Raw genomic sequence first — 27,994 nt, forward strand, 5'->3', positions numbered from 1 at the left:
CAGAGGAAATATTTAGAGACATAATGAGAGGGATGGGAAACTAAACATGAAAATCAACGAAGCCCTCAGACTTGGCCCGTGTGCTGATGGCCACAATCAAATTAAGGCAAATTGGAAAGGGGTCAGATGAGAAAATCAAATCGAGCACATGAACTGGGAGATGATATAGGGCAAGAATTGCAGCAAAGCAAAAAGTAGGAGCCTCGTGCAAACTTTCATTTTCTCTATTTTTATTCTGGGTTTGTACCAAAGGATTAAATTTAGCCTTTGCCTCGAGGTTAGAGATGAGAGCCACAAAGAGTTCCTCAGTTCCTCTCTTGGGAGCTGCTCTGTCCCTGTGAGGGTTTCTGGATGTGCAGTTTGCACATGACCGGTTAAAGAAAGGACTGGGAGGAGGATTGGGCTCCTATTCCAAACTATTTTATTATTCCAAACTATTTTATAACTACCTAATAACCTTCTGGAGTGTATATTGTGTTGTTTGCAGGCCTGAAGGTCAGTACCATTAAAAAAGTGCCACTTTTAAGGGGATTTTCCAATGGCCAGATCACATTTTTTCAACATTTGGTGCTCCCAATTTGCTGGGAGAGCCCAGGGACGTGCCAGGGAGTGAAGGAAGCACAGCCCGGGGAGAGAAGAATCCCAGTTTTCAGAATAGAAATGAAATATTTCTCTGCAGAGCAACTGGAGAAGATCCATCAGTAATACCCTGATCCCTGCAGAGGGGATACACCATTAATAAGCCACATTGAGTCATTCCCTACAGGAATAGTATTTTTCTCCAGGGCCATTGCGTGCTCCAGCTATTCCAGAGCCATCCCACTTGCTCTGTTTCCCGACTGACCCGCTTGGCATCTGCCTGTGCTGCTGTCAGGGCGAGTTTACTCCCACCATGGGGCTGGGATTTATGTCTGACATATGTTCCTCCTCTTCCCATACTCCAGCACTGACACTCCAGCTCTTTTTCCACGTTCTCTAAAAGAAAAAGGGATGTTTTTCAAGCTTTGTGGCCTCAATTTTGCTGTGTTTTTGATGCTTTTAGCAGAGCAGAGCCTTCAGCTCCTCATCCTACCTCCCTCTCCTGTCTGCAGCTGCTCACATTCCTGTTTTGGGATGCCACAAGCCCAGAAAGGGTGATCCTCCTCTTCTCCAGGGTTTATTCCAAAGCAAAATGACAGGATGAGGGGAACTGGCTTCACTTTAGAAGGTTAGATTAGGTGGCAGGAGGAAATTCTTCAGGGTAAGGCTTGGTTGGGGCAGTGGTGGAGTCACCATCCCTGGAAGTGTCCAGGAAATGTGTGGATGTGGCACTGGATATGGTTTAATGGTGAACACGGAGGTGGTGCTGGACTGGATGATTCCAGAGGTTTTTCCAACCTTAACAATTCCATGATTCTATGACAGTAGGAGACAGATTTAATCCACAGCCCTGAAAAAGCAGGTGGCAAACATCAGATTATCTGAATTGGCAGCTTTAACTCACACGCAAAGATCACGCAATTGGGGTCTTTTATTTTATCTCTTTCCCCCATGGCATTTTGAAGGGAGATTTTTCCTCTCGTTTCCTCAACATTTTGTCGTGTGACACTGACTGAGCAAGAGCCCAACAGGTTTAGAAACACCCCACTGGTGGATCCCTGGGCTGGAAACGCACGTTGGGTCTGATTCCCACATCCTGGAAGAACTGCTCCGTGCTGGAGGCTGGATTGCTGCTCCAGGGAGGCAGAGGAGGCAGGAAGCACATGGGAACTCCAGGAGGAGCCTGGCTTTGCCCCCAGGGCTCTGCGCTCAGTGGGTTTTGGTTGTACAGGAAAATGTGAAACCTGTTCAGTCGGTTCCCTCGACACCAGCAGCATCTCGGGGCTTTGGAAGCCAAAGGACAATTGCCTCATTCATTTTCTGGGGTTAGTTTATTAAAAAAAATGTCTATTTGTGTGTTAACCTTGTGATGGGGTGCAGGAATGGGATGACTTGGAAATCCTTGGAGCTCTGAATGCAACTGGCTACTGACTGAGCTCTGGCTGTGACAATGATTTGATAATTCATTATCTAACAAAGTTGATAATTATTATTATTACAAAGTTCTGATATGAAGTTTTCAAGCATGGGCCTATATTAGAAATAAAATAATTTTTTTTTTTTAAGTGTGGTTTGGGCAGGATATTGAAAAAAGCACTTGGCTTCTCAGAAGAATTTAAAATCTGTGTGTCCTACACTGGTGAATCTAATAAACAAAGTAAAATGTAATATGAAAATGAGCACTAAGTGTGAATTTGGATGAGTTTTGCCTCTCACTTGGGCCCAGGAAAGATTTTCCAATGGAAGTCCAGAAGCTTCAGCACGATGGAAAGAAAAAATCCTCGACTTTCAGGGAGCAAATGCTGCTTCAGCAATGGAAATAGAAGGTAACAATTAGGGCAGCTTTGAGAGGCATCCTTTGGGTTTGGATTGCTTTGGCTAAACCAGTATTGTCAGGAATATTGACTAAAAATACATCCATATATATATAAATATAAATATAAATAAAAGTTATATCAGGCCCATAAATCACCTAAATGAACAAAAGCCAAGGATAAGCTGATGCAGCTCTTGCACAGGAAGAATTATATTTCATTTATTAAAATCAAATGAAAGAGAGTTTTGCTGATGTCCCTCAGAGATGTTGCAGATGCTGCTGGGAGGAGCAAATTTCAGGTCTGACCCAGCTCCCATCCTTGACAAAGTGGGATGAGGAATTGCTGTGAGCACCAGCACCTGGGAGAAGTCAAAAAATCAAGCATTAAAGCAGAAAGAAACCACATTTCAAGGAAATAGGATATGATTGCAGTAAATAATATGTTGCATGAATGCTTGGATGAATTGTTAACTCCTGGAATTTACTGCTACAGGACACAAGTGGCTCTGGTAGGACTCTTAAAAATGTAACTGTGGGTGTGGGTTATTGAAGCCCTTGTGTCTCTACAAGCCAGATTTATTTAAACATTTCTACACCTGCACAATTATAAAGTGTTAATTAACAAAGAGTAAATCTGGAGGGTGTGTGTTTTGCGTGGGCCTGGTTTTTGGCTTCTTGGGTTTGTTGGGCAGTACCTCCAGGTGCTGTACCATGGAAATTTGGCTTTCACTCCCCAAATTTATTCCTTGTTTGAGTTTTCCTAATACAACCTGATGCTGCAGCTTGGTTCCTGCTGGTCAGGAGGGAAGGTGTGAGGAAGGTCAGGACAACTACGGGATCACCACCACAGGAAGCGTTCAAAAGTGTGTGGAGGTGGCACCTGGGGACGTGGTTTAGCAGTGCTGGGTTAATGGTTGGATTTGATGATCTTGGGGGTCTTTTCCTATTTACTTATTCTGTGATTCTAGCATTTCAATGTGCTGCTACGTTACTGGATGCAGGGCCTGCTGTGTGCACATGGCATCAACACAGCTTTTTACAAGGGCATAGTGATAGGACAAGGGGGGAATGTCTTTAAACTGAAGGGAATTAGGTTTAGATTAGAAATCAGGAATAAATTCTTTCCTGTGAGGGTGGGCAGGCCCTGGCACAGGGTGCCCAGAGCAGCTGTGGCTGCCCCTGGATCCCTGGCAGTGCCCAAGGCCAGGCTGGATGGGTTTGGAGCAGCCTGGGACAGTGGGAGCTGTCCCTGCCATGGCAGGGCTGGCACTGGATGGATTTTAAGGTCCTTCCAACCCAAACCATTCTGTGATTCTTTGATTCCTGCTCCATGGAGGGTGTTTCTCCAGGTATCTCGGCTCATCGTCTTATCCCTGTTGTTCTTCCAGGGAGCGCAGCTGTGTGTGCCATGGGGTGGCTTTGCCGCCGTTCCTTCCATTCATTTATTTGTTTATTGCCCGAGTCAGTTTCACGACAAACATTTCCTCAAGGCTCGCCGCTTGACACGAGGCCGCGCTGGGCGGTGCCGTGGCACGGATGGCTCCGGGGGGTTGCGAAATGAGACGTTGAACACTGATAAAATAAACAAAATAAAAAGGGGGGAAAAAAAGAAAAAGTTTTAAAAGAGTAAAATCAGAGGAGGCAGAACGGTGACTTTTCGGAAAACGCTCAGCACCGATCCCAGGAGCCCCGGTCCGCGTCCCGCGGCCGGCCCGGGGGCACGGCGGCCTCCGGGGCGGGGCTGGCGCGGGGGGCCCGGCCCGGCCCCCGCCCGCAGCCCGGCGGCCCCAGACGCCTCCCCCTGCCCGCGGCGCCTCCGCTCGGCCCCGCCGCTCCCGCTCCTCCTCCGCGCCGCAGTTTGCGTCTCTCCTTCTCTCTCCAGCGCCGGGGCCCGCGGAGCGCCGTGAGCGCGGAGCCGGGCGCGGGGCAGCGCCCGCCGCCGTCCCCTGCATGGCGGGCGGCCCGCGGCGCTGAGCGGGGCAGGCGGTGCCCGCGGCCGGCGGTGCCCGCGGCGCTCCCCCAGCATGGCGCGGGGCGGCGGGCGGCTGCAGCCCCGCACCGCCGCTGCCCCTGCCCGCCGGGGCCGGGGGCCGCTCGGCCTCCTGTGCCTGGCGCTGCTGTGCGCGCTGGGCGCCGCCGAGGCGGAGTTCTCCATCCTGGACGAGGCGCAAGTCCTGGCCAGCCAGATGAGGAAACTCGCCACCGAGGAGCTGAGGGTCGTCACCATGCAGGTATGGCCCGACCCGGCCCGCGCCTCGCCTGGTTTTCCCTCCTTCCTTCCCTCCCTCCCTCCCTCCTCCACACGCTCTTCCCGATTCCTGCCTTGCCTTTTCTCTCTCCATTCCTTTCTTTCTTCCCCGTCCCTTCCTCGGTTCTTTTCTTCTTCGCAAACTTTCCCTCCCCGGCTCCCCGCTTCAGCCCCGGCTCCCCGCTTCAGCCCCGGCTCCCCGCTTCAGCCCCGGCTCCCCGCTTCAGCCCCGGCTCCCCGCTTCAGCCCCGGCTCCCCGCTTCAGCCCCGGCTCCCCGCTTCAGCCCCGGCTCCCCGCTTCAGCCCCGGCTCCCCGCTTCAGCCCCGGCTCCCCGCTTCAGCTCCAGATCCCCTCAGCCCCGGCTCCCTTCAGCTCTGGATCCCCTCAGCCCCGGCTCCCTTCAGCTCTGGATCCCCTCAGCCCCGGCTCCCTTCAGCTCTGGATCCCCTCAGCCCCGGTTTGCCCCGGCTTTCGCCCCGCTTCCCTCAGCCCCAGCTTCCCCCGGCCTCGGCTTCCCTCAGTCCCGGTTTCCCTCAGCCCCGGCTTCCCCCGACCCCGCTTCCCCTGCAGTGCCGCCCGCCCGAAGGCGAGCGGGGCCGTAGCGGCGGGGCACGGGCAGTTTCTTGTTTTATTTGTAATTTACACAATAGGAGTAGCCAAAAGCGGCTCCCGCAGTCGCGGAGGGGTCGGAGCCCGGGCCGGGGGCTGAGGCCGCCGTGCCCCGGGGCAGCTCCGGGCTGGGGGCTCGGTGCTGAGCCGGTCCCGGCCGAGCATCCCGCGGGCAGGAGCTGCGGGGCGATCGCGGGCAAAGCGATGTTTCCCGGCCGCAGAGGAGTTTATTCAGTTGCTGGCTTCGCGGCGGGGTTCGGATTATTCTCGTTGCCGGGAGTTGTGCGGTGTTTGCGGGGTGTTGTGTGAAGGGCTGGTGGGACTTGCAGGGAGCGCTGGTACCTGCGGTACAGCCGGCGGCTGCCGACCCTCGCCGGGCGGGGGGGAAAAAGTGAAATCGGATCCCAGGCGGCTTTCAGGGTAAGGTATGGTCAGTAGCAAATGCACTTTTAAAAGCCTCCCAAATTGAAAAGGAGACACTTTCATAGGATCAGCGGGGGTCTCTACCCAAATGGCCTTTTATCTTCTCTAAACTGGCTGCATTCTCTCACCTCTGGACCATCATTGTGCTGGGCGGCCTCCTAGGGCTCGTTTTGTCCGGGCAAACACTGAGCTGTCTCTTGTCCTTGATGCTAAGAAGACGCGGATTTAAATGACTTCACTTAACAAGGTACATTATTGATGTACTGAATTCAAGGAAGTCCCTTTTTTTTTTCCCTTCTGCCGTGCATACGCATGTATGTATTTCTCCTCAAAAGATATAAGCATAATCCTTTGCTTTGGTGGAGTCTCTGTTAATGCAAATGAAGTCAGTATAATTGCATTGCTAAATCCGTTTCTGGCGTTAAAGAAAAAAAAAATTATAATACGGTCACCTCAGCGTGTGTTGTATTTGAAAAAAACAGCTCATAAAAATACACATTGTTACAGGAATTAACCATAGGATGAGCCAGGCTTTCTTTCCAAGAATTGTACCGATGATCCAAGGTCGGGAACAATCTGGATGCCAGTGCACAGGGATGCAAATAATGTTAAAATTCTGTTTACTATTAGTTGGATATTTAAGGCCCTGAAGTAATTTAAAGTGGTGAAACTGGTAGTTAAACTGAAACCCTTTTCATACTGAGCTCTATTTTTATATGCTTCATATTTTGACTGTCTCAGCTCCCATCACGCTAATGCCCAGCCTGTCCTTTGCTCCCCCCTGGAACATTATTACAGCTGTTTAAGATTAAAAACCAGTGGGAACAAACCTCCCCTGATTTTAGAAGCTTTTTTGCTGACCTCCTACAGTAGAACAAAAAAATGTTATGACATGTGTCACTGCAGCCCGTGCTTCTCACTTGGTTTTAGGGCTGAAACTCCCAAAGCCTGCTCAGGCAGGGCTGGGTGTAGCTGGCACAAAATTCCCCTTTTTCCTGCTTGTTCAGGGCTGTTGGTGAGTGCTGGGGAGCACCAGGTGAGGGCTGCCAGCACAGTGGGGATGCTTGGACTGATGCAAACAGGTTGTGTTTGTGGAAAAGGCAGAAAAGAAAGGTGTGGGATTTTGGAAGGAGAGCGAGGACGCTTTTACGCTTTAACTGGATATAAATCCAAAGGTGTTGTCCTGGTTTAGAGGGTGACTGGCCCCAAATCAGGACTAGTGAGGGGAAGCTGTGGTGGCAGGAGGAAGGGTTGATATCCAGCCATTAGCGAGCTGCGGTTTTATTTCGCTGCAGAAACCAGAGAGGAGGAAGTGGCAGGATTTAATGCTTCCCTTGCGTGCTCTCCCCATGCTCTGGTCCTTGCCAGCTGTGGCTCCCACATCTGCACATCCCGGGAACAGGCAGGAGGTGGTGTCACCAGAGGGCTTTGCAGGAAGGGAATGGCTGAGCTGGAGGTGGGAAGGAAGCATCCAATGAGGGCAGGAGCAGGTGGAAATGCTTCAATAGAGTGAAGGTGAGAGGTTGGTTGGGTGTGTTTTGAGTCTGGGAAAAGAGGGAAGTGTAGACGGAGCCTCTGTAAGTGCAGGAAGGCAGGATGAGGTGGAGTCTCCAGAACAGACACCAGAGGAGCAAGTGGAAGAGGTAAGAGGAGAAACACAGAATTTGTGAGCCTTGAATACCTGTGAGAAGGGGCAGGGAGTAATGAACGTGGAAGCCGTGAGATATGAAATAAATCAGATTTCTGAGGGAGCACTGGGGGTGCTGTAAACGAGCTCCTTCTGCTCTGCGAGGCGTCTCCTTCCCGTGTCCCTTCTCCTTCTGCCCGTGCCTCATGGTCCAGCAGCGCTGAGGACCGAGTGCTTCTCATCAACTCACGTTATTTTGCATTGTTGGGGAGTGAGGTGCAGCTGGAAGAGAGGCTGAAGCTACAGGCAGACTGAGGATGAGAAAGGTTTCTGGTGGCAGCAGCAGTCTGATTTTGGCACTCACATCACTGCTTTCTATTTACAGAGACTTGCATGAGGGCAGTGACTGTTACCTTTGGGGAGTGCTTTGTTTCCTCGCCCATGCAAGTGCTCTGGTTTCATTTATAAATTTATTCCTTGAATGGTGCTGCCTAGAGCAGCTGAGGATCATGTAGTGTAGGTGACAACTCGTGAGTTGCATCATTTGCTGAACGTGCTGAATGGCAGCTTAAGAGGTTCTTATTTAAATTTCCAATTAGAATATACATATTTGTACCATAGCAAGGATTCCCTTAGTGAGAACACGTGCTGGGCTCTGCAGTGTGTGTGGGTTCCTGGGTGTCTGCCTCCGTGTTATTTCTACAGGAGTGGTTAAATATTGAAAGCTCATCAGTTGTCTGATTTTCTCTGTTGCTCTGATTAATTATTGTTCCCCCTCTGTTTGACAGTTCTGCCAGACTCCCAGTTAATGTTGCTGTGCCTTAATATTCTGTGTCTTCCCTTTCATGTTCTGGGGTGTGAGTGGTGTGTACATACACATCTTTATAAGGATTATTGGCCTGAGCAGCAGAGTGATCTGTTTATGTTTCTGTCCAAAGTGATTTCCCAAATCAACCAGGAACAGCCTCACCACAATCTCTCCCCTCTCCCCTGCGGGATGGAGGGTGCTGGAGAAGGACTGTGGCTTGTGCTGTACCCCCGTCACCTGTAACTGTTCCCTTGTTTTTTCAGCAGGCAGAGCACACTGACAGCATCCCTGGCATTCCAGGAAACACCTTCTGGCAGCAGGCTGCATCCTTGGGAGGCAGTGTGCAATCCCAGCTCCGTATTCCTTGTCATTCCTCAGCAAACTGCATCCTAAATACCCCATGGCATCGCTTGCCAAGGGCTGGAGCTCGCTCAATGAGTACTTGTGTGACAGTCCTGTAATATATTCTCCTGGGCAGAGCTGACACTCAGCACTAATTAAAAGTTAAGAGCCTTTTTTTGACTAAAATTATAACTAAATTGGTGGTTGTGGTATGACCTGATCTGCGGGTGGAGTTTCACCATCGCTGTTACCTGGCTTGTCTGATCCCAGCTTCTCTGGCCTGGCTGAAATTACAGGGTAGGTTGTTGGTCGAAACAACTGGAATTCTTTAGTTGGGAGTTGAAGGCAGGAAAAGAAGAAATCAGAACTTCAGTGAGTGGTTGGTTTGGTTTTGGTGAGGTTTAGCCCTCTAAATCTGTTCTGGGTGAGATGAGGAGGAATATTTTTTGATAGCGTGGGGCAAAGTAACATTTCCATCTCCAAAACAGGGATATAATACTTGCAGCCAGAGTTGAAAGGAGAAAGAAATGCTTTGAAGATGAAAAGCATTAAATGCCTCTATAACTCTCAAAATGCATGTTGATGTTTCCAGCCAGACAGTAACAAAAGTTGTAGGCCCAGAGGGCCTCGAATATTTGTGAAAGCAGCTCTGCCATCTTAATCCTTAACTCCTACTCTGTGAAGGAAGCACATTTCTTATTGTCTGTTACTGGTCTTGGGGGCTGGAATTAAAAATATTAATTTTGAATCTGAAAAAAAAAAGCAGTTTGCTGGTCACTTTTTTTCCCCAATTCATTTTTAATACTAATACTGTGCAAACAATAATATATTAATTCATCAGGTGATGCAGTGATGTGTAAAATAAGAGCTTAGTACAGGCTTCTCCTGGTTGATTGGCAAGTATATTATTTATTTATCTTCCTAATAACTTGTCTGGCCATGTTTTTCAAGAAGAACAGATTATGCTGAGACAAGCACAGCATGGAGATGGGGAGATGTCCAGGGATTTATATGGGCTGAAAAATCCACATTTTTGGAGGATTTTTGGGATGGCAAAGAGTCACCAGAGCTGTCTGTTTATTCAATCCTTTTGAAAATGAGCACTGACAGAATGCAGCATTATTTTATTTATTTTTTTTCCTAATGGGATTGTCTTCTGGCTGATGGATTTACTACTTAGAAAAGAGATAAATCCCATTTTGAGCTGTCCTGCAGACCAATTTAAATAACAGAACAGTGGTTCTCCATCTCTGAAATCAGGGGTTTCACACATTTCTCCACTTCTTTTGATGAATCCTTATAAATAAATCTGTGGTGACTTGCACAGCAAGTGGTGTAAAACCCCACATCCTCCAGCTCTGAAACCTGGACCTCAGCACCCTCGGCACAAGAAACTGCTTCCTTTTTTTCCCCCTATTATTTTCAGCTTGTGATGCTGATGTAAATAAAACCCAAGAGTCAGGAAGGCAGTTAAGTGTTCAGTTGTACCTTTTTGGGTTATTTTAATATTATTTAGCAGTAGTGTGTGCTGTAGGAATAATTAAGAGTAGAAAGCAGAGGAGCAAAACCTCATCTGTTTTCCATGATTATGCCTCAGTTTGAATCCAGCTACAACAGCTTTATTCGAGGAGCTCTGACAGCCTAAATTTTTTATCCTTTTCCACACATATTCCTTTTTTTTTCCTAACATGAAACATTTCCAAAAGACAGCGAGAGGTTCTGGTGGAAGGGCAAACCAAATCTGAATTTTTAATTAGGCTTTGAGTCCTCTCTTCAAAGGGTCGGGGCATCCTCAGTCATGTGGCATCAGCCAAGGCTGACATTCCACTTCAAACACCGGGAATGCAGCTGGCCTGGCCAGATAAAAGTTGGGATGTGGTGCAGCAAGGTGGGCTGGCAGATAATGAGCTGTGCCCAAGGATCCTGCAGTCCCTGGGACAGCAGGAATTCAAATATTCTGGGAAGTGATTGGGAATCTCAGCTGTGGCAGGGCTGATAACGCAAGGAAGACACACAAGGAATGCTCCCAATTTTTCTTGGAGAGGTTGGTGCTTGTGAAGTGCTCTGCTGCCGTAGCCTGGCAAGGCACTGGGGAGAAAAAAACTCCATTTCTGTTGTCAAAAAACATTGAGAAATTCTCTTCTTTCAGAGGCAAAACGTGTTTGGATTGGGGGGAAAAACAAAACAAAACAAGACGTTTTCTTGTGCGTGCGTTTCCCAGTTATTCTTTTATATCTGTATATTTCAGGAGACTGTTAAGAATAAACAGATTTTTTTTTGGTTTGTCAATTTATGGGGGAGAAATTGGCTGAGAAATGCTTGAAGCCTTTTCACTTCAATGTCCTCCTGTGTGCAACTGCCCAGCTGTAAGGAAGCACCCCAAATTTCATTTATTTCCATTGTTAGGGCACTCCATAGATGGAGCTGGGATTTGGGGCTACCTGAGCTCTCTGTGAAGCTTGGAAATAGAAATTCTTCATGGATAAGGGGTGGATAAATGGCCCAGGAATTATTTATTTTGATGCAGTTGAGTAGAAAAATACTTAATTTTATTCTTTTTAATGTGTTTTTTTTTTCCTCTAGATAAATAATTTAATTTAATAATTTCAATTTTAGTGACTTACCTCAAGCATCAATCTTTGTTTAGTCTGTCAAAAATTTTACTGAGGTTTTGATTAATAGCTCTTGTATTATAGGTTTAATGCAGGATAAAGTGTAAAAATACAGAGCCTGCATTCCTCAATCATCACTTTCGTGCAGTTTCTTGTTCAATACCGTGCAATGTTAATGAAATCTGAAAGGATATCCTTGTGTTCTCTTTTCCATGGAAAACAGCATAAAAACATTAGTGCTTATGCAATGTCTGTTGTGGAAATTTTCCTTTTCTGATCTAAAACATAAGCCAAGTTATTGCTTGAATCCTGTGCTCTGTGTGTTCTTCCATGTGCAGAAATCTGGATGAAATTATGTGTCTGCTTTAGCAGTGAAAATCCGAGCTGACTTTTGAAACAATGCTGGTGCCACAAATCAGGAACACTCAATTCCAATCCCAGGAAAAGTGTTAACGGAGTCACTTTATCAACTGCCTCGATGGAGAGTCTCCCAAGTGATTTTGCAAAAGTATATTTGCACAATTGCAATAATTAGTAAAAGCAAACTATTACATCTCCCTTTAGCAGCTTCCCAGGCAGGAGCAGCTGATAAAAACAGCTTTTTGTGGTGCTGTTGGCCTCTGAGCTCATGGATTTGCACAACTTGGACTCTGTGATTTGAACCCTTGTCCACCTTTAGGATAAAAAACTGTAATTTTCCTTTCAGCATGTCTGCAGAACTGTCTAGCCAATGCTCCCTGTCCAGTTTTGACCTTCTTTTGCACATATCCCTGTGATGCTGGAGGAATTTCTGGCTGTACTTAGGATTGTCACAGGTGGGAATGAGGCCAGGGGAGAAAAAAAACCCAAGCAACTTTAAAATAGACACATCTGGAAGTTGCCATAAAAGTTTCTAGGAGCTGGAATGCCTTAAGCAGAATTTCTGGTGTGTTCACCACGCTAGGGTTATTTTTGTGCTGGTGTTTTTGGGATTTCACACCAAATTGCATGTGGAGATGAGTTCAGCTGGACAGAGGTGATGTGGTGGTACCACACCAAAGGGCTGAGGTGCTCCTGTGACCTCCCTGCCCTGCTTCTCTCCTTTCAGCAAAGGAAGAATTAGAAACATTTCCTTTTGGGCTGTGCTTTGACCTCAGGACTCAAACCAAACCTGCAGAGGTGTTTGTGGTGATGGGCTGGGGGGAGAGGGGACAGACTCCCAAAAAGAGCTGCAGTGGGAGCCTGTTTGCCTGGAAAGGTTGGAAAGGGCTTCCCAAGCCTTGGGAATGCCACAGGGAGAGCCAGGAGAGCCTTTCATTTGTTGGGAAATAAAGGAACCCCAGAGCGCGTGGGGCAGAGCAGCATTTGGTACTGAAATGGGGTTTTCAGGCCTGGGATTTATCCGAATCAGAGCACTTTTCCCTGGAGGCACAGGGATCTCACCCTGCCAGAGGTGATTCCCTGTCCTTCCCCTCTCCATGTGACATGGATGTGACACTGGAAACAGGTCAGGAGAGCTGGGGGGTGACAGCAGAGCTGGAGCTGTGTCAGGTGGGATTGCTCCAGCGTGGGATGGCTCAGCTCCAGATGTTTCCCAAACCCAGCATCCCCAGTCCTCAGCAGAGACTGGTCATGGTCAACTTGTACTGGAAGAGAAAAACGAGTGCTGTGAAGCTTTTTGGGCTGAAGGAACTGCTGATGTGCTGGAAGCCAGGAGAGCTTTTTGGGAATACCCTACAATGGATTCCTTGGCGTGGTTATGGAATTGTGCATTTTGTGGGAGAGGTTTTCCTGGAGTATTTCCTTCCAGTGATCACCTGTCCATCACAAACCAGCACAGGGGCAGCTGCTGATGGGAGCTACAGAAAACTCACATCCAGGGTATTTTTATTGCCTTGTTCATGGTCAGTGAATTAGCAGATTGTTTTTTCCTCTTTTCTCCAATATTGAAATCATGTGGGATTTCTGACATTTGGTAAAGACTATTGGGAGAATAAGAAAGAAGCAGCATCTCCCATCATTACAAGGAGTGTAAAACGAGGAGGAAAAATCACTTCCACTCTGTGGATCCTAAATTGCAGTTCCCATTTTGTTACTGGAAGCTGAAGCTGCACATTCAGCTTCCAGTTGAACCTCCAAAACAAAGAAAGACTTTTTTTTTTGTTTTTTTTTTTTTCTATATATTTCCAATTTGCAGCAGTCTGGTCAAGCCCTCATGGGCAGGTGTATTCCAGAAGGGCCAAACCAACATTTTGGAGACAGGATTTTTGTGTGGTATGGAAGGCATTGAAGGCTAAAAATAGAAGTGTTTTTAATTTGAGGTTAATACACTTAGCAGTTTCAACAATGAAAGGGTATTTTTCTACATCCTTGAGCACATTGTTTGCCCAAGGAATTGTCTGGAATATGAATTTCAGAATTGTCTTTCATTCCTTTTGCCAGTGGCTCTCCAGGACTGCCAGGTGGGACATGGGATTTATTCCCTTGGTCTTTTTTGGTGGAGTTCAGCTGCACACAGCATTTTATAGGGAAATCTGCATTTTCTGGAGCAGACAGGAATGAGGATGCTGAAGGAATAAGGAAATAAGGAAACTGAGGATGCTTGTTTGTCACATTAGGCAGAAATCCTGCTTGGGCAGCTGGTTTTAAACTGTAAATTCCAGTCTTTGATGTGTTTGATTAAAATTAGGAAATGTTCTTCCTGGCTACACAGTCTCTTGTGTCTTCCTTGAAGGAGGTTCTCATTAAAAAAATGGAAATAAGTTAATATTCACATACACTGCAGGAGGAGGATGAAAATTGTAAACTGAGTTTTTTAGCTTTAGATGAGCTTCAGCAAGGTCGAGGCTGCAAATCCAAACCTATTGGCACTGAGTAGCCAAACTTCTCTTGTGAATTACTGCTCATTAGTGCAATTGGGGAAAACAAGAGATCTTATTTTTAATGTTTTCTTTTTGAGTGAAATGAAACTATAATTATAAATTAGCATATCCTGGCTCTTCCTTTTGAATTCTGCTGCTGTTATATTTTACAATCCCTAGATCATTTCAGTAGCTGCTTTGATGGATGTGCTTGATGGTCTTGAAGTTGTTAAATTCAGTTCAGTGATGATCCAGCTGTTCTTGGCAGAGAGGAACCTCTGCTGTGCTGAGCTCACCACTGGGAACAGGAATTCTATTCCAAAAGTTGTGTTTGGTTTCTGAAATTTTAAATACTGATGATGCTGTGTTTCCATTAAAACTACTGTCTGCAAAGTCAAAATTAAAGCAACCCCAACATAGGAGATGTTATCCTATAGACAAGTTATCTCCATGATAGGAGATAACTTCTTTAATAGAAATAGAAATGACCAGTTGTTTATTTTTATTTGGTGTGAAATTCAATCTCATGAATTTTAAAATATCAATTCACTGTGATGTCACATAAATAGAATTTTGCCTCCCCTTTCATATTTATGTATTTATTCAGAAAGTGGTTGGCTGAAAGTCTAGAAATACATTAAAAAAAAAAAAAAAAAAGTATGTTCTGGTAATTGCAACCTCAGACTTTGAAACGCTGCTTTTTCCTACCTTTCCAAGAATAGAAACTCGGCCTCCAAAAATAAATGAAACCCAACATCCAACACCATGGTTTTCATGGATTTCTCCTTGTGAGGAGCAAAGGTGCAGCAGCTATTTTGGGAAGATGTGGAGTGGGGATGAAATGAATGCAGAGCTCTGGGGAGGCTCATTGGAAACGTCAGATGTGCTTGGTGTGTGTATTCTGGGTGGCTTCACAGAGCCTGAAAAGTCAGGATAAAGAGGAGGAAAAATAAGCAGCTCCAAGGGGATAATAGAGATTAAAATATTTAGTGAAGGGAAGCGTTAATTTGGGATTCTTTGGAATCTCGATGTGTAGTGCAGGTGGAAGTCAGGCTCATTCCAGGCTCTTCCCTGGTTTTTATTAACCCAGCTCTTCCTGCAGCTTCCATACAGAAAATGTCCCTTCTTGTCCCAGGCCTTTGATCCCAAACTGTGGCTCCTTGGGAAGCACAGGGGGTTCCTGTGGGGTTTGTGCACCAAACTCCTGTGCAGGGGGAAGGAGCAGCAGGGCTGGATTTCCCATGGCACTCCAGCATTCCCTGTTCTCTGCCATTTTTGCCATTCCCTGTTTGCCATTCCCTGTCTCCTTGCTTCCCGGTGCCAGTGGAAATGCTGGAGGCTTCTTCCCTGCCTGGGTGAGCACTTGGCCTCTCTCTGCACTGCTGAGGTGCCTGGTGGCAGCTCTGGTGTGGCAGGAACTTCTCCAGCAGTATTCCAATAGGGAATAAATAACAGGATGGCAACAGATCCTCTGGAATCTCCTGCTTGATGGGAGATATCCATGAGGGGATTTTGATGTGGGCATGGAGTGATAGGAGAAGGAGGAATGGCATGAAACTGGAGAGAGCAGCTTTGGATGGGATATTTGGAGGAAATTGTTCCTTGTGAGGCCCTGGCTTGGCGTGTTCAGAGCAGCTGTGCCTGCCCCTGGATCCCTGGGAGTGCCCAAGGCTGGGCTGGACAGGGTTTGGAGCAGCCTGGGGTGTGGGGAGCTGTCCCTGCCATGGCAGGGGTGGAATGAGATGATCTTTAAGGTCCTTCCATCCCAGAGCAGTTTGGGATTCTCTGTTCCTGGCAGGATGTGGATGGATGAAGCGTGCCTGACAATCCCCAGCCGTTCTGCATCCATCCACTCTCCCTCCTTGTCCTGTGAGGAGCTGGACTGGAGTGCTGCTGCTGCTGCTGGGAGAGGACATTTCATCTTAATCCTGGAAAGTGATTCACAGTTTGTTTGGGATCCTTTTTGGGACCCTTGTTCATAAATGAAGTTAGAGCCAGTGTCAGCATCGGGCCCTAAATCTAAAAATACATTTAAAATACGGAAACCCTGCTATAGCAAGGCTGTGGTTTGCACAGGCTGGAATGCAAAGCTGGCCCACAGCCACACCCACACTGGGGAGGATTCTCAACTTCTGCCTTTGCTTTGATGATGTAGAAAGAAAAAAAGGATTTTTTTTTTTTAAATTACTTTTTAAAAAGCCTTCTTTTTTTTTCTTTTGGTGGACAGAAGACAACTTCCTTTCTGACAGAGCTGGCAGGAGTCTGTACCTACCTTAGTTACTCAAAATCTCAGGAGATGCTGAGCCCCTGTGGGGTAAGGAAAGGGGGGCAAAAGATGAAGAAAGAGGATAAAGTGGTTTTGGTGTTGATAAGAACAGGAGTGGCAGCTCACCAGTTTATCCTTATCCATGGTGTGACAGCAAGATCTGATCTATTACTTCTGCTATTTATTAATTTATTAACTTTCTGTTTCCAACCTGCCAGAGCATCATGTTTGGTGCAGGAACACTGTCAGGTCTTGAATCCTCTTTTCCATGTTTTCCTGAGCAGTGTGAGGTGCCTGAGTGCCACTAAAGAAAGAAACAAAAACCTTAAAAAATACAAAATCCCTGTTCACCTGGGGTACCCGGCCCTGGTGCAGCATTGCCAGCTCCTCATTTCAAATCCCAATTTTCCAGTGATAGACTTTAAAAATCTTATTGTGCAGTTGAGTTAGTGAGTGAGCCTTCACTTTATAATCACTTTATAAAACGCATGCACATTAGCAGGACGTGTTTAATGGACACACGGCCCAGATGAAAGGGCTCTTTGTGGCTGGAGCCTTTTGTGCCTTCCTGGATCCCTCAGCAATTCCTGCAGAGCTTCCCAAGTCTGGCTGACACAGAGGGGCCGAGGAAAAGCCCTTGTGGCTTTCAGCTTGAGTGGAGAATAATGGGGAGCAGGATGGGAGTGGGGGAGGGCTCTGAACTCTCCAGTTCTCCTGGCCCAGCTGGGGCTTTGCATTCCCAATGACCTCGGCTTTCCCGGGAATCACAGCCGGGATTGTGGCAGCAGCGTCCACACCTGGACACAACTTTTATATCTCAGCTTTGTCTGTAATGGCCACTTACCACAACAGCATTTTATTGGTTTTTTATTTATTATGTTTGTAAACTGAGATTTGATGTTGTCTTTCACCTTTTCTTTAATCTCTCAGCTACGTTTTGTTTCCTGTCTGTGGCTCTTAAATAACATTTTTCTAACCTTTACCTTTCATCCTAAAAAAATAAGGCTGCAAGGTCATGGATACGTTCAGCTTGACCTGACAATAATCTTCACAAGAACAAGAATTTAATGGATATATATTTAACTTTCCAATAACAAAAAGAGTGAAACTTGAGCAAAACAAATCCTGGGTTGTCTGATAAAGATGTCTTCCTTTGTGTTGGTGCTAATTCACGTGGTGCTTTTGTTTTCCTGCAAAAACTTCAGGAAATCTATTCCAGTCTGGAAATTGCTGAGTAAAGATGAAGTGAGAGAGGATTATTAAAAAACCCCAGATTGTGGGGGTAGGAGAACATAGACAAGAAAATGCACATATTTAATTAAGTTAGAACTTGGATAGATGTGATTGCAGTCAGGTTTTTAGTTTGGTCAGATCCCAGAATCATTAAGGTTGGAAAAGCTCTCCAAGGTCACCGAGTCCCAGCTGTGCCCAACCCAGAGGACCCAGTGCCACCTCCAGGAATTCCCTGGACACCTCCAGGGATGGGCACTCCAAACCTCCCTGGGCAGTTCCAGTGCCTGAGCTCCCTTTCCATGGGGAAATTCCTGCTGCTGCCCACCCTGAGCCATCCCTGGTGGGAAAGGTCGGTGTGCAAACGCTGCTCGTGCATTCCCAGGTTGTGCATTCCGGTGGGGAAGATCTGGGAGCTGCTTGGGTTGTGTGGGGATTCCAGCAATGCCTGTGGTGAACCTCACCTTGCTCCTTGCCTTCATCTCCATCTCATCCTTCGGTTTTCTGGAGACTCCAGCACGTCAAGAGAGAGCCAAAGTTCTTGTGTCTTCTCCAGGGGCAGAGCTGCTGGTTGTGAGGTAGCTGAGGGTAAAAGCAAGGGCTGGGCTGCACCAGGTGCCCTCAGAGGGATTGGAAGGGAATCCAGGTGGAAAAGGCTGCCAGAGGAACGTCTTTGGAACAGGAACAGGGTGGAAGGCAGAGGGCTGGGCTCTGTTCTTGGGACCTGACAGCGCTTCTTGTCTCAGGAGCACCAAGATGTTCTGCACTGATGTCACAGAGCTCTGAGGGACAATTTCACCTGGATAATTGGAAGAAGCTTTTGGAAACAAAGCACTCAAGGCCTTTTTACCGAGTGAACTTGGGGCATTTTCTGTTTAAACCAAATGAGGGCTTTCCTAGGTGTGCTCATAAATGGATGTTCCTCAGTCTCTTCTCACCAAAGCTCTTGCAGAAGTCACATCTGTGATTTAATTCTTCTCTAAGAGGAATTTATTTGTATTTCCCTGTTATCCCCCCCACTTAACTCCGTGGTTAAAAAATCAGTTATTTGGGAATGTGTGCAAATTAATGGCATTTTTTTCTCTCCTTTTTTCATCAAAATAGAAGAAAATCCAGCAAAGGACGGAGATTTTCTTGGTTTTCTTTTTTTATTTTTAATTACCTCTATTTATGACTCATTTAAGGTGAAAAAGCTCCCTGGTTCATGAACTTTCCCATTTTTATTTTTATTTTTTTTGTTTTAGTTTTCAGTATTGTCCTTAGCTCATTAACTAGACTCTCCTATATAATTATCTAAAATTTTCCATCCCACTTGCTCAGTGAAATATTTTGAAAAACAAAACTGTGGTAGTAGTGTGAGCTGGGCTTTTAATTTTAAATTCTTCATTCATTTCACTGCGTATTTACTGCAAATTTTGTGTTCTGCACGTGCAATCTTCACATTTTAAGAGAGAGTTGAACATTGAAATCAATTTCTACTTTGTCAGATGACCATTTCTCATGAAAAATAATATAATTTTCCTTTTCACACAGCTACTGCTTTGCACGCTGGGATAACAAATACTCTTTTTTTTTTTTTTTTAATTGGCAAAAAAACCCTTCTAGTATTGTTATTGCTATTTTATTTTTGGTGACTGGAAAACTGCAACAGGAAATGACCCCAGCCACAGTTTCCATGACACCCTCTCACTTGAATCCAGTTTTCAAGCAGATGAAAGGGCCCAGCAGCTTTTTGATAGTGAGCAGCTAATTGGGTGCCTGATAGAGGCAGGTTTTTCTCTGGGAAAAAAATAAAGGAGCCAAGAAGTGGAACAGCTGTGTTTTGGTACATGTGTGTAATCCCAGATAAAACTCTCCAAGGACAAGGAAATACAGTAATACCTCACTGAAAGGAAAATTAAGAATCTTTGAAAACCTAAATGTGGCTTTTTTTGGGGGGGGAGATTGTATTTAAAATAAAACAATCTGCTGGAACCAATGTGGTAATAAATTATGGAGTTATAAAATCTGAGTGAAACTTCTTCTGTGAGATGTGGTGCTGGGTTTTGTTTCTGTCTGGGTAAGAAAATGGCAATTTGGTCTTTCTTTTGTGGTTTTTTTCCTTTGCTCAGTACATTTCTACCCCCAAAAAATGAGTGGTTGGAGGCTGTTTTCAGCTTTTCTGCTCTCAGAGGAGTTGCAGGTTATGGACTCCTCACATCTGACCATGGCTGTGGCTCCTCCTCTACCACTGTGTACCAAAAATGCCTCTGAGGAGAAGAAAGTAGAGATTTCTCTGTTTGGAAATTGGAGAAATTGAAAAGAAATTGGAGAAATTGGTGGAGAAATTGAAACCTGAACAATCTCTTTTGGTGGCTGTTAACATCCATACAACCTCTGTGGTGAACAACTGTCCAGGGCGTGGCAAAGAGATAAATATTTAAAATTAGAAGGAAATCACCTCAGAAATCAACTCAGATTATTCTGACTTGGAAGGGACCCACAAAAATCATCGAGCCCAGCTCTTAAATGAGTGACTTGTGCAGGGTTCAAACCTTGGTGTAGCAGGAGGACTTTTTTTTTTGATAAATGGTTTGATTCTCAGGAATGGTTTTGATTTGAGGGATAAATCCTGATGGAATTGAAATATTGAAATATTGAAAAAGTTTTCAATACCTGGATGGGAAAGTTGTAGGAACAGTCTGGGATGGGGAACCTTGTGTGCTCTCCATGTCCTGGAAGTGTTTCCAGCTCACCAGTGCTATTTCCAAACATTGTTTTCTCCCCCTGAAGTTTCCATGAAAAATATTTCATCTTCTTACTTCAAACTAAGTGGAATAATCTGGATTTTATCTCCTGAATGATGACTTGGAGCAACCTGGTCTGGTGGAAGCTCTCCCTGCCCCTGGCATGGGGTGGAACTGGACGAGCTTCAAGGTCTCTTCCACCCCAAACCACTCTGGGATTCCATGAAGATCATGGAAAAACTTTATGTTTTTAATGCAGGGGTATAAAATCAATGTAAAATCTTCAGAACAGGTGCAACAAAAGCTGATTAATAGTGGGGTTTGTGTTAAATGCAGATTTGGGTTTTCTTTAAAGCAATATCTTTGTCAGCAGATAAATCTTGCAGGTTGGGTGTTGTTTTGTGTGGGTTTGTTTTGATTTTGTCTTCCAGGGCAGTTTTAGTGCTTGATCAGGATTTGCCAAACTCTAAAAACAAAACTGATTTTACAACTTGTGAACTTAAAATGGCATTGACAGTGTAGAAAATATTCATCTCATTGTGTCCCCTCTCTCCACAAGGAACACATCAAAATTAATTCAGGAACCTTCTTCCCCCAGTTTCTTCTACACTTTATGTATTTTTTAGCTTCATTGTGGGAGACTCCTGCTCTTTTTTGGTTATTTAAATGAGAAGATCCAATCACTTTTATAGAAATAGTAGCTTGTGGTTGATAATGCTGGAAATTGGATGCAAATACATAAAAAATCTCCAATTAACATAAGCAATTAGTGATTATCAATCAGAATGTCACTCCTGAACTGTCCTAAAGTCCAGTAATTATCATTTATTAATCCCTGACTCAGTGTTTGGGCAGGATTTGGTTGATATTCCACATTTTTTAGGTTGATGCAGGGCTCACCTGCTCATAGCTCTGAACACGTGGAGCAGAGGAACCCCAAAGACACCGTGGGACCTTCTCTGTGTGGATAATTGGTGTTTCCAGGAGAAAATGCTCAGACTGGAAATGTTTCATGGAGGAGGGAGCCACGTCTGGCACAGGGGGATGAGGGAATGCAGATCCAGGAAATGTGGAAAAGACAGTGGGAATTGGAGGTAGTGGTGACTTGGGATTTAGTGACTGTGTTACAGTGGCCACGTTGTCATTTTTACTTTAAATTTTGCCTAAATTCTTACCACTTCCACACAGAAAGATACAGGCAGCTGCTTCCTATTGCCATTTATTCTTCATTCATTTGCAGGTGAGAAACAGGAGCACATCCCCTAATTTATGACCCTGTTTTGATGTGCTGTGAGACACTGGAGAAAGGATTTGCCCTGCACGGCTCTGAGAATTTTCATAACTAACTTTTTCTTCATAAGAAATTCAATATTCTTTCAGTTCATTCTCACCCTGAGATTTACACCCTTCCTTCATTTTCACTCTCTGTGTTTGAGGATGGACATCACTTTTTAGAATGTTTTGAACTTTTATATTTCTTCCCGCTTTTGATTTTGTAGCTTTGTGTTTGTGTCCTTGTTAGGAGTGAAAAATCAGAATAAAAGTCCAGCTGGGGAGGTGAGACAGGAGTTTTGAGCTGTTCCAGTGTCTGTCAGTTCCCAATACAAAAACTACATTGTGAAAACACAGATGGAATCTGGAAATTAAAATACAGATTCCATGCCAAAACAGAGACCTAAGTGAATTCCTGGGCATCAGCAATTTATTAAAGTTGAAATTTCTTCATTAATTTATGAAGATAAATTATCACTATCAGCGTAATAAAAATTTTTCAGCCCATTAAATCTTTTTTTTTTTCCTTTCCACTTCCTGACAGTCAAATCCTGCTACCAGTGCAGGAGTAACTGTGAGACAACAGGAATATTCATTCCCTGAGTAGCATTAATCTACTTCCATTCTCCATTCAAAGCAATGTTAATGCCTTTATTTCTCCTTGGAGCCTGAACTCGCTAATCCCGATCCCAAAGTGGATTATGGTGTCGTTCCTGCGTGTTCAGACAGATGTGCAACACACAGATAATTACACAGAAAGGCAAAAGAAAGGGAATTTCTTTAGTTGCTGAGCTGGAGGTGGTCTCTATGCAGCCTTAAATCCTTAATTCAATTTCAGGTTTGCCACTCAGTCCTGTTGGCCTCGTGCTCTGAACGATTTCTAATTGGAAAACTGCTTGGACTGATCCATATTTCATGGGCATTGAAGCATCCTGGAGAATTAAATATGAATGGATGTTAGGAAATGTTGAAATATAAGGAAGCATCTAATTTCAAGTGCAAATATCTGCCTAGGGATTCTTGATTATCTTTAATGAAGATGACACTACCCATGATCAGCACAAGTGCTTCTCAAATAAGAGAGTTCATAGAAAGAAATCACAGCAGAGATTAGTTTGGAGTAAACGAGCAGCCTTTTCTCCAGAGATTCCAAAATATTTTGCTTCCACAAAGTTAAACATGACTGGAAATTAAAAAAGAGGTCAAATCATTCTCTCCTGTTTTGAAAGAGAAATTGGTTTGTGTTCATTTACCAGGAGCAATGGATTTGCTGCGTAGTTTGTAAATGTTTTGTGAAAAAGCAGCTTGTGATAATATTTATAGAGGGAATGAAAAATAATAATTGCCTCTGTTCCTGCTTGAATTTTAACAATGTGTGTGCACTTGAGGCCTTTTTGATCTTTTTAATAGGTACAACCCAATTGGCAATGACATCACATCAGGACATGAATTAATGCTACCACTGTCAACTTCCTGGCTTGGTTTTTTTTCTGAAAAGCTGTTTCCCTCCAGTTTAAATCCCTTTTGAACAGTAAAAATCTGCCCTCACATTCTGCTGTCTGCCCTGTCCTCATGATGTTGTGCTCTGTTGGGCAGAAATGACAAGATTGTGTGGATGGGCAGGGTCCCAGGACTGTGTTTACAGGTTTGTAGCAAGATCTGGTGTGATTTAGATTGCAAAACATTCATCTGATATCAATTTGAGATATTAATTCAATCCCCCACAGCTGGCATTGTGCAGTTCTCAGCCCAGTCTGTTCCTGGACTTGGAAGTTTGCATTGGGGAGGTAAAAACAGCTCAGAACAGAGGAAAAAACAAACTTCCAAAAGAAGCCAGGCTGTTTCTAAACATCCTGAAAGCTGAGTTCTTTTTCCTCCTTTCTCTTTGTGTTTTTTGTGATCTCTCCCATGTTTTCCTCTATCTTTGATGAGTAACACTGACCTTATAAAAAGCCCCAAATGTGCAGTTTTTCCAAGCAGAGCTGAAGCTGCAGGTAGTGCATTTCTCCCTTGAAAACTTGAGGATAAGCAATGGGAAATGTGGGATAAGGCAGCAGAACTTTCCCCCTGCAGTGAATCCTAGGATGTGTGGATTTGTGGGAATCTGGAGCCCAGAGCATCCCTGGCATTGAAATAACTGCAAAAAGCTCCTCCCCTGGCTAAAGAGGAGATGCCTGAGGGGAAACTGAAAAAAATCCTGCTGAGTGACCTGAGGGGTTGTGTTTGCACAGGTGAAATGCCTTTAGGGAGATCTTTTTTGGGGGCCACTTACAAATTTCAGACACAGAAATCATTCTGTGTTGTTAATCAGCTCCTCAGAAGAGCAAACCGTGATTTTTAAATTGGAGTCGAATGTAACTTCTTGCTACTCAGTGTTTGAATGGTAAATATATTTATAATCATTTCAGTGCAGCTCATTTTTAGAGGGCTGGGATCATTACCTTTATTTAGAATAAATAATCTTTTTAAAAACCCTCTCCATCCCTGCTGTGCTGGGACCATCCCATCCCCTGGGATCCAGGACCCTGGAGCCTCCACCCTTGGCTCGTTTGGGAAACAATGAGAGGGGGCAGGAATAAAAGAAAATCCCTGCTTTGCACAACATCTGATGATTTTTTTGCTCCCAAAGGCTGGCTGTAGAAATTCCTGTGGGACAGCTTGGCAGGAGCACTGCAGAAAGCACCAAGGCGAGTTCTGCTCCTCTCCAGCACCTTCCCTCATTAAATCTGGAGCTTTCTCTCCCTTTTCTGGGTTGGAATCCACTCTGTGCTTGATTAACACTGAAGGTTTTGTTTGAGTTTTGGTTGTTGGTTGTTTTTTGGGTTTTTTTTTACTCCCCCCTCTTTCATGTAAATGATGTCTTGCTATTTTACTTCTTTTTCCCTTTTTTAATTAGAAGAATAAATGCTTGCATTCATGCACAAATTGCTTTGAAGTGCTGTAAGAATTCAATTCATGAGCTTCCTCCAGTCTCAATCTTTAATTTTTTTTTGCAAACTGATAACATCTAATGGCTGTGCTCTTTCCAGGAGATTACATTTGTTTTCTGTGGGCTGCTCTGCCTCCTCCTGTGTCCCGAGATAATGGGAGAAGTTCAGCAGCAGCTCCCAGCAAGCATTCCCAAGCTTTTGGTACTTGTGCTGCTCCCTGAAAAAACGAGGGAAGAACAGTCCTAGGGATTGTGAGGACCTCTGGATGCTGTGGGACAGCTCAGCTCCTGGGAAAATTGCTTGAGCACTTTCTTCCAGGGATTACCTTCTTTGCTTTATTTACCCAGGAGTTATTTGCTATTTTGCACCTATCTGTTGTTTTTTGGACTGCAGGATGCAGTTTGTCAGTGCTGGCTGTGTGTTTAGGGTGTTGGTGGTGATGCCTTGGGGTTTTATCTTTTTTATTTCTCATGTATCTGTAATCCTGCAGTTCTTTAGTGCACAGCTCCAAACTCCACGTTCCACCTTCAGCTGCTTCCCCACTTTGGTCAGACACAGCAATTCCTCTCCAGGCCTGGGCATCAGGGACTCCTCACTGCCTCAGGCCTGAGAGATGGAAACAAAAGTGAGTTGGGGGCAGCAAATTTAGTGTTTCCCCCTCTCATTGTTTCCCAAACGAGCCAAGGGTGGAGGCTCCAGGGTCCTGGATCCCAGGGGATGGGATGGTCCCAGCACAGCAGGGATGGAGAGGGTTTTTTAAAAGATTATTTATTCTAAATAAAGGCAATGATCCCAGCCCTCTAAAAATGAGCTGTGCTGAAATGATTATAAATATATTTACCATTCAAACACTGAGTAGGGGGGCTAAATGACTTCATGAGCTGGAGCTGGAATTGGGAAATGAGCCCCCAGTATGGAAATGGAGCAGATTTATCAAAGTGTAAAAGCCGTGGTTCATTTTGGGTGCAGCCCCTGGGGGCTTTGTGTGCCCGAGAGGCACCTGAAGGCCCTTCAATAAATAGAGCAGCTTTTTATTCCCTGAACTCTGCCTGGCCTCTGCTTTTAGGTGGCCCCAAAAAGGCACCAGTGATTCCAGGTGGAATTGTGGCTCATGGAATACCAAGCTGTCAGATCCATCACTGTGCTCTGAGTTCATTCCACCCCAGTTTTGGGAGCAGAGGGGGAAATTCCCATTTCCAGTGCTGGTGGAGGAGTAATTCTCTTTTCATTAGCACTGAAGTGTGGCAAAATGGTGTTTCCTGTGGCCCAGAGACTCCCAGGGGATTTCAAATCCCAGGGTCAGATGAGTGCAGCTTCAATGGCCTCTCCTCTGCTTCTGGAAGTGTTTGGTGACTGATCCCCCTTTGAAATGTGGGGTCACAGCCCTGGGACTGGCCTTGTGTCCCCAGGAGCTGCAGAGCAGCCGAGGTGGGACAGGACCTGCTGAGATGCTCAGCTCTGCTTGGCCAGGACAACTCTCCTGATGTGTCTGGAGTCACTTTGGGATGTAAGAGTTCCTTGAAAATAACACCCAGGGAGTGGTTCATAGAATTAATGCAAAGTGTTTACCTTCTTGAGTTATTTTGAAGTAACTCAAATGAGAGATTCAACCTAAGAATTTAAAATTGCACAGATTTGCACCCCTTCCTCCTTTCTGCTCGGGAAGGGAAGGATGGGGATTGTATAAAATATAAATAATGTACAAATTATCATATAAAAATGATGCAGATGAGGTATTTAAACAAGTAACCTTAAAACTTCTGTCCTTATTAATACAACTAATGCTATAAATGAGAGCAACCTTGTAGTTTTTATTGCAGACACTGACTCACAGGGAGGAAATTATGCACTGCCAGTTTTTTTTCAGGTTACTACTCATCCATTTTTATCTCTTGACAAAAGTGTGGGTGTTTTGGTGCAAACACCTGCACATGGATTGCAGTTTGTGCTAAAACTTTAAACCTGGGTGTCTCTCCAAGTGCAGGCACTGGGAGACAGCTCCCGTTCCAGAGGGGTTGTAGGGAAGGCTTTTGGGATATTTATCCTGTGGATGCTGATGGTTCCTGCTGAGAGATCCTGAAAAATTATACTCTTGGACATTTAAAGCAAACATTTCTGTTATTAGGTTGCCATCAGCCCATTCATTTCATGCACAGAAGTTCAGTGCTGTGATTTATGATCTTTAAATCCCTGGATTTAAGGTTGTCTGCTTGGGTATTGTTTTCTTCAGATTCAAGTTCCTGTGCTGCAGCATTTCTCCAAGCAAAAACCCCATCAGCCTCTGCCTTAATTATGTAAAAGTGATCAGGAAACAATCACCAATCTTGGTGTGTCTGTCCCTTTGTGCTCTGGGATTTTTTCCTGGCTTTACTATAAAATTACACAATCCTGGCTGGAATGTTACATCAATTGATGCATGTTTTTTCTGCAGACTTGCTGTACATTGTATTCATGAGCAAATTGGACAAGCAGAGTAATTACACTAAAGTGCTATCAAACCCTTCTGGCTCTAGGCTTGCAGCTGTTTACAAGTCTTGGGCTGCTGCTTAAAATTTTATCCAATTTTTAGTCATTTTGACATGAGTTTGAAAGCAAAGCAGAAAACTGAAACCCAGAGTTCTCCCAATAGAATGAAGGCTCTGCTCAATTTTGCTCCTTTTAAATGCTCAATTTTAGGTTCTCTTAAAAGGAAAAGGACTAACAGAATGCAGTAAGGTGAAAACAATTCAATAATCAAAACGTTCTCAACCTGTAAAAAACCACAGAAATATTGTAAGTTTTACATCTTAGAGGCTGGAATGAGGAATAAGTGTAGGGAGAAGAAATCCAATGCCATTGAGAAACCCATCTGCTTTGTATTTTAAGGGTTGGGTAGCATGACTTTCTTTTTTTCTGCCATACACATTGTCAGGAGAATAACCTTAGTCAAGTTACATTGGCTAAATGAATAATCTCTTGAACATGTGGAACTCATTTTCTTGGGGCATTTTCCCCTCTCACTCTTTTCCCCTTCCTCTTCTCTGGTCCCTTGAAAAAGAAGACAAAAAACTCCACTGGTTCCTGATTGTATTTTTTTGGTATTCACTCAGTTTTCCAGAGTTTTTTCTCCTTGCAAATGCCAGGAGTTTTCCAAGGGAACAAATTCCTACAAATTGTGCTCTACTTTGTTTCTTTTCAATGTTGTGCCCATTCCCCATCTCCCCTCTGAGGCCTGAAATGATCCTGTGGGATACATAAATGTTCACTGAGATGTTTTTGGCCATCAAAATTAAGACCAAACTTGAATCCCAGTTCTCCTGTGTTGCCCAGAGTTTGTTCCAGTGCTGCAGAAATGTGATGAGCTCCTGGTGGAAGCTGGTGGGAGCTTGACTCCTAATTAGGGACTTGATGAGCAATCTTCATGAAAAGAAAAAATGGGAAGGGAGATGATGTTTTCCCACTTAAAATCTTAAATATTGGGGAGTGTGTGCACCCAAAAGGTGTGTTATGAACCTGCAGTGTTCACTGGTTCTAACTTACATAATTCTCTTTATTAATTAGTGTTCTGTGCTCTGCTGGTTATTGATTTCTCACTTCTCATGCTAATAAATCCACATTTTTCAGTCTTTTTACTGTCTTTTTCCCAGACAGGGAGTTTGTTAGGCTCTTCTTTACCTTCTGCTTTC

At 44.8% G+C, this 27,994-nt stretch overlaps 1 protein-coding gene across 1 annotated transcript in view; it reads left to right on the forward strand.

The window, feature by feature from the left end:
• The first annotated feature begins 4,327 nt into the window (after positions 1-4,327).
• The window catches only part of CACHD1 (cache domain containing 1), an 87,573-nt gene continuing 63,906 nt past the window's right edge, over positions 4,328-27,994 (forward strand). Inside the window, exon 1 of the mRNA XM_058842964.1 lies at positions 4,328-4,626. Within this exon, the coding sequence (XP_058698947.1) occupies positions 4,420-4,626 (207 nt within the window). The 5' untranslated portion in view covers positions 4,328-4,419. The remainder of the gene's footprint in view (positions 4,627-27,994) is intronic.

Source organism: Poecile atricapillus, chromosome 7, assembly GCF_030490865.1.
Source record: "Poecile atricapillus isolate bPoeAtr1 chromosome 7, bPoeAtr1.hap1, whole genome shotgun sequence".
NCBI lineage: Eukaryota > Metazoa > Chordata > Aves > Passeriformes > Paridae > Poecile > Poecile atricapillus.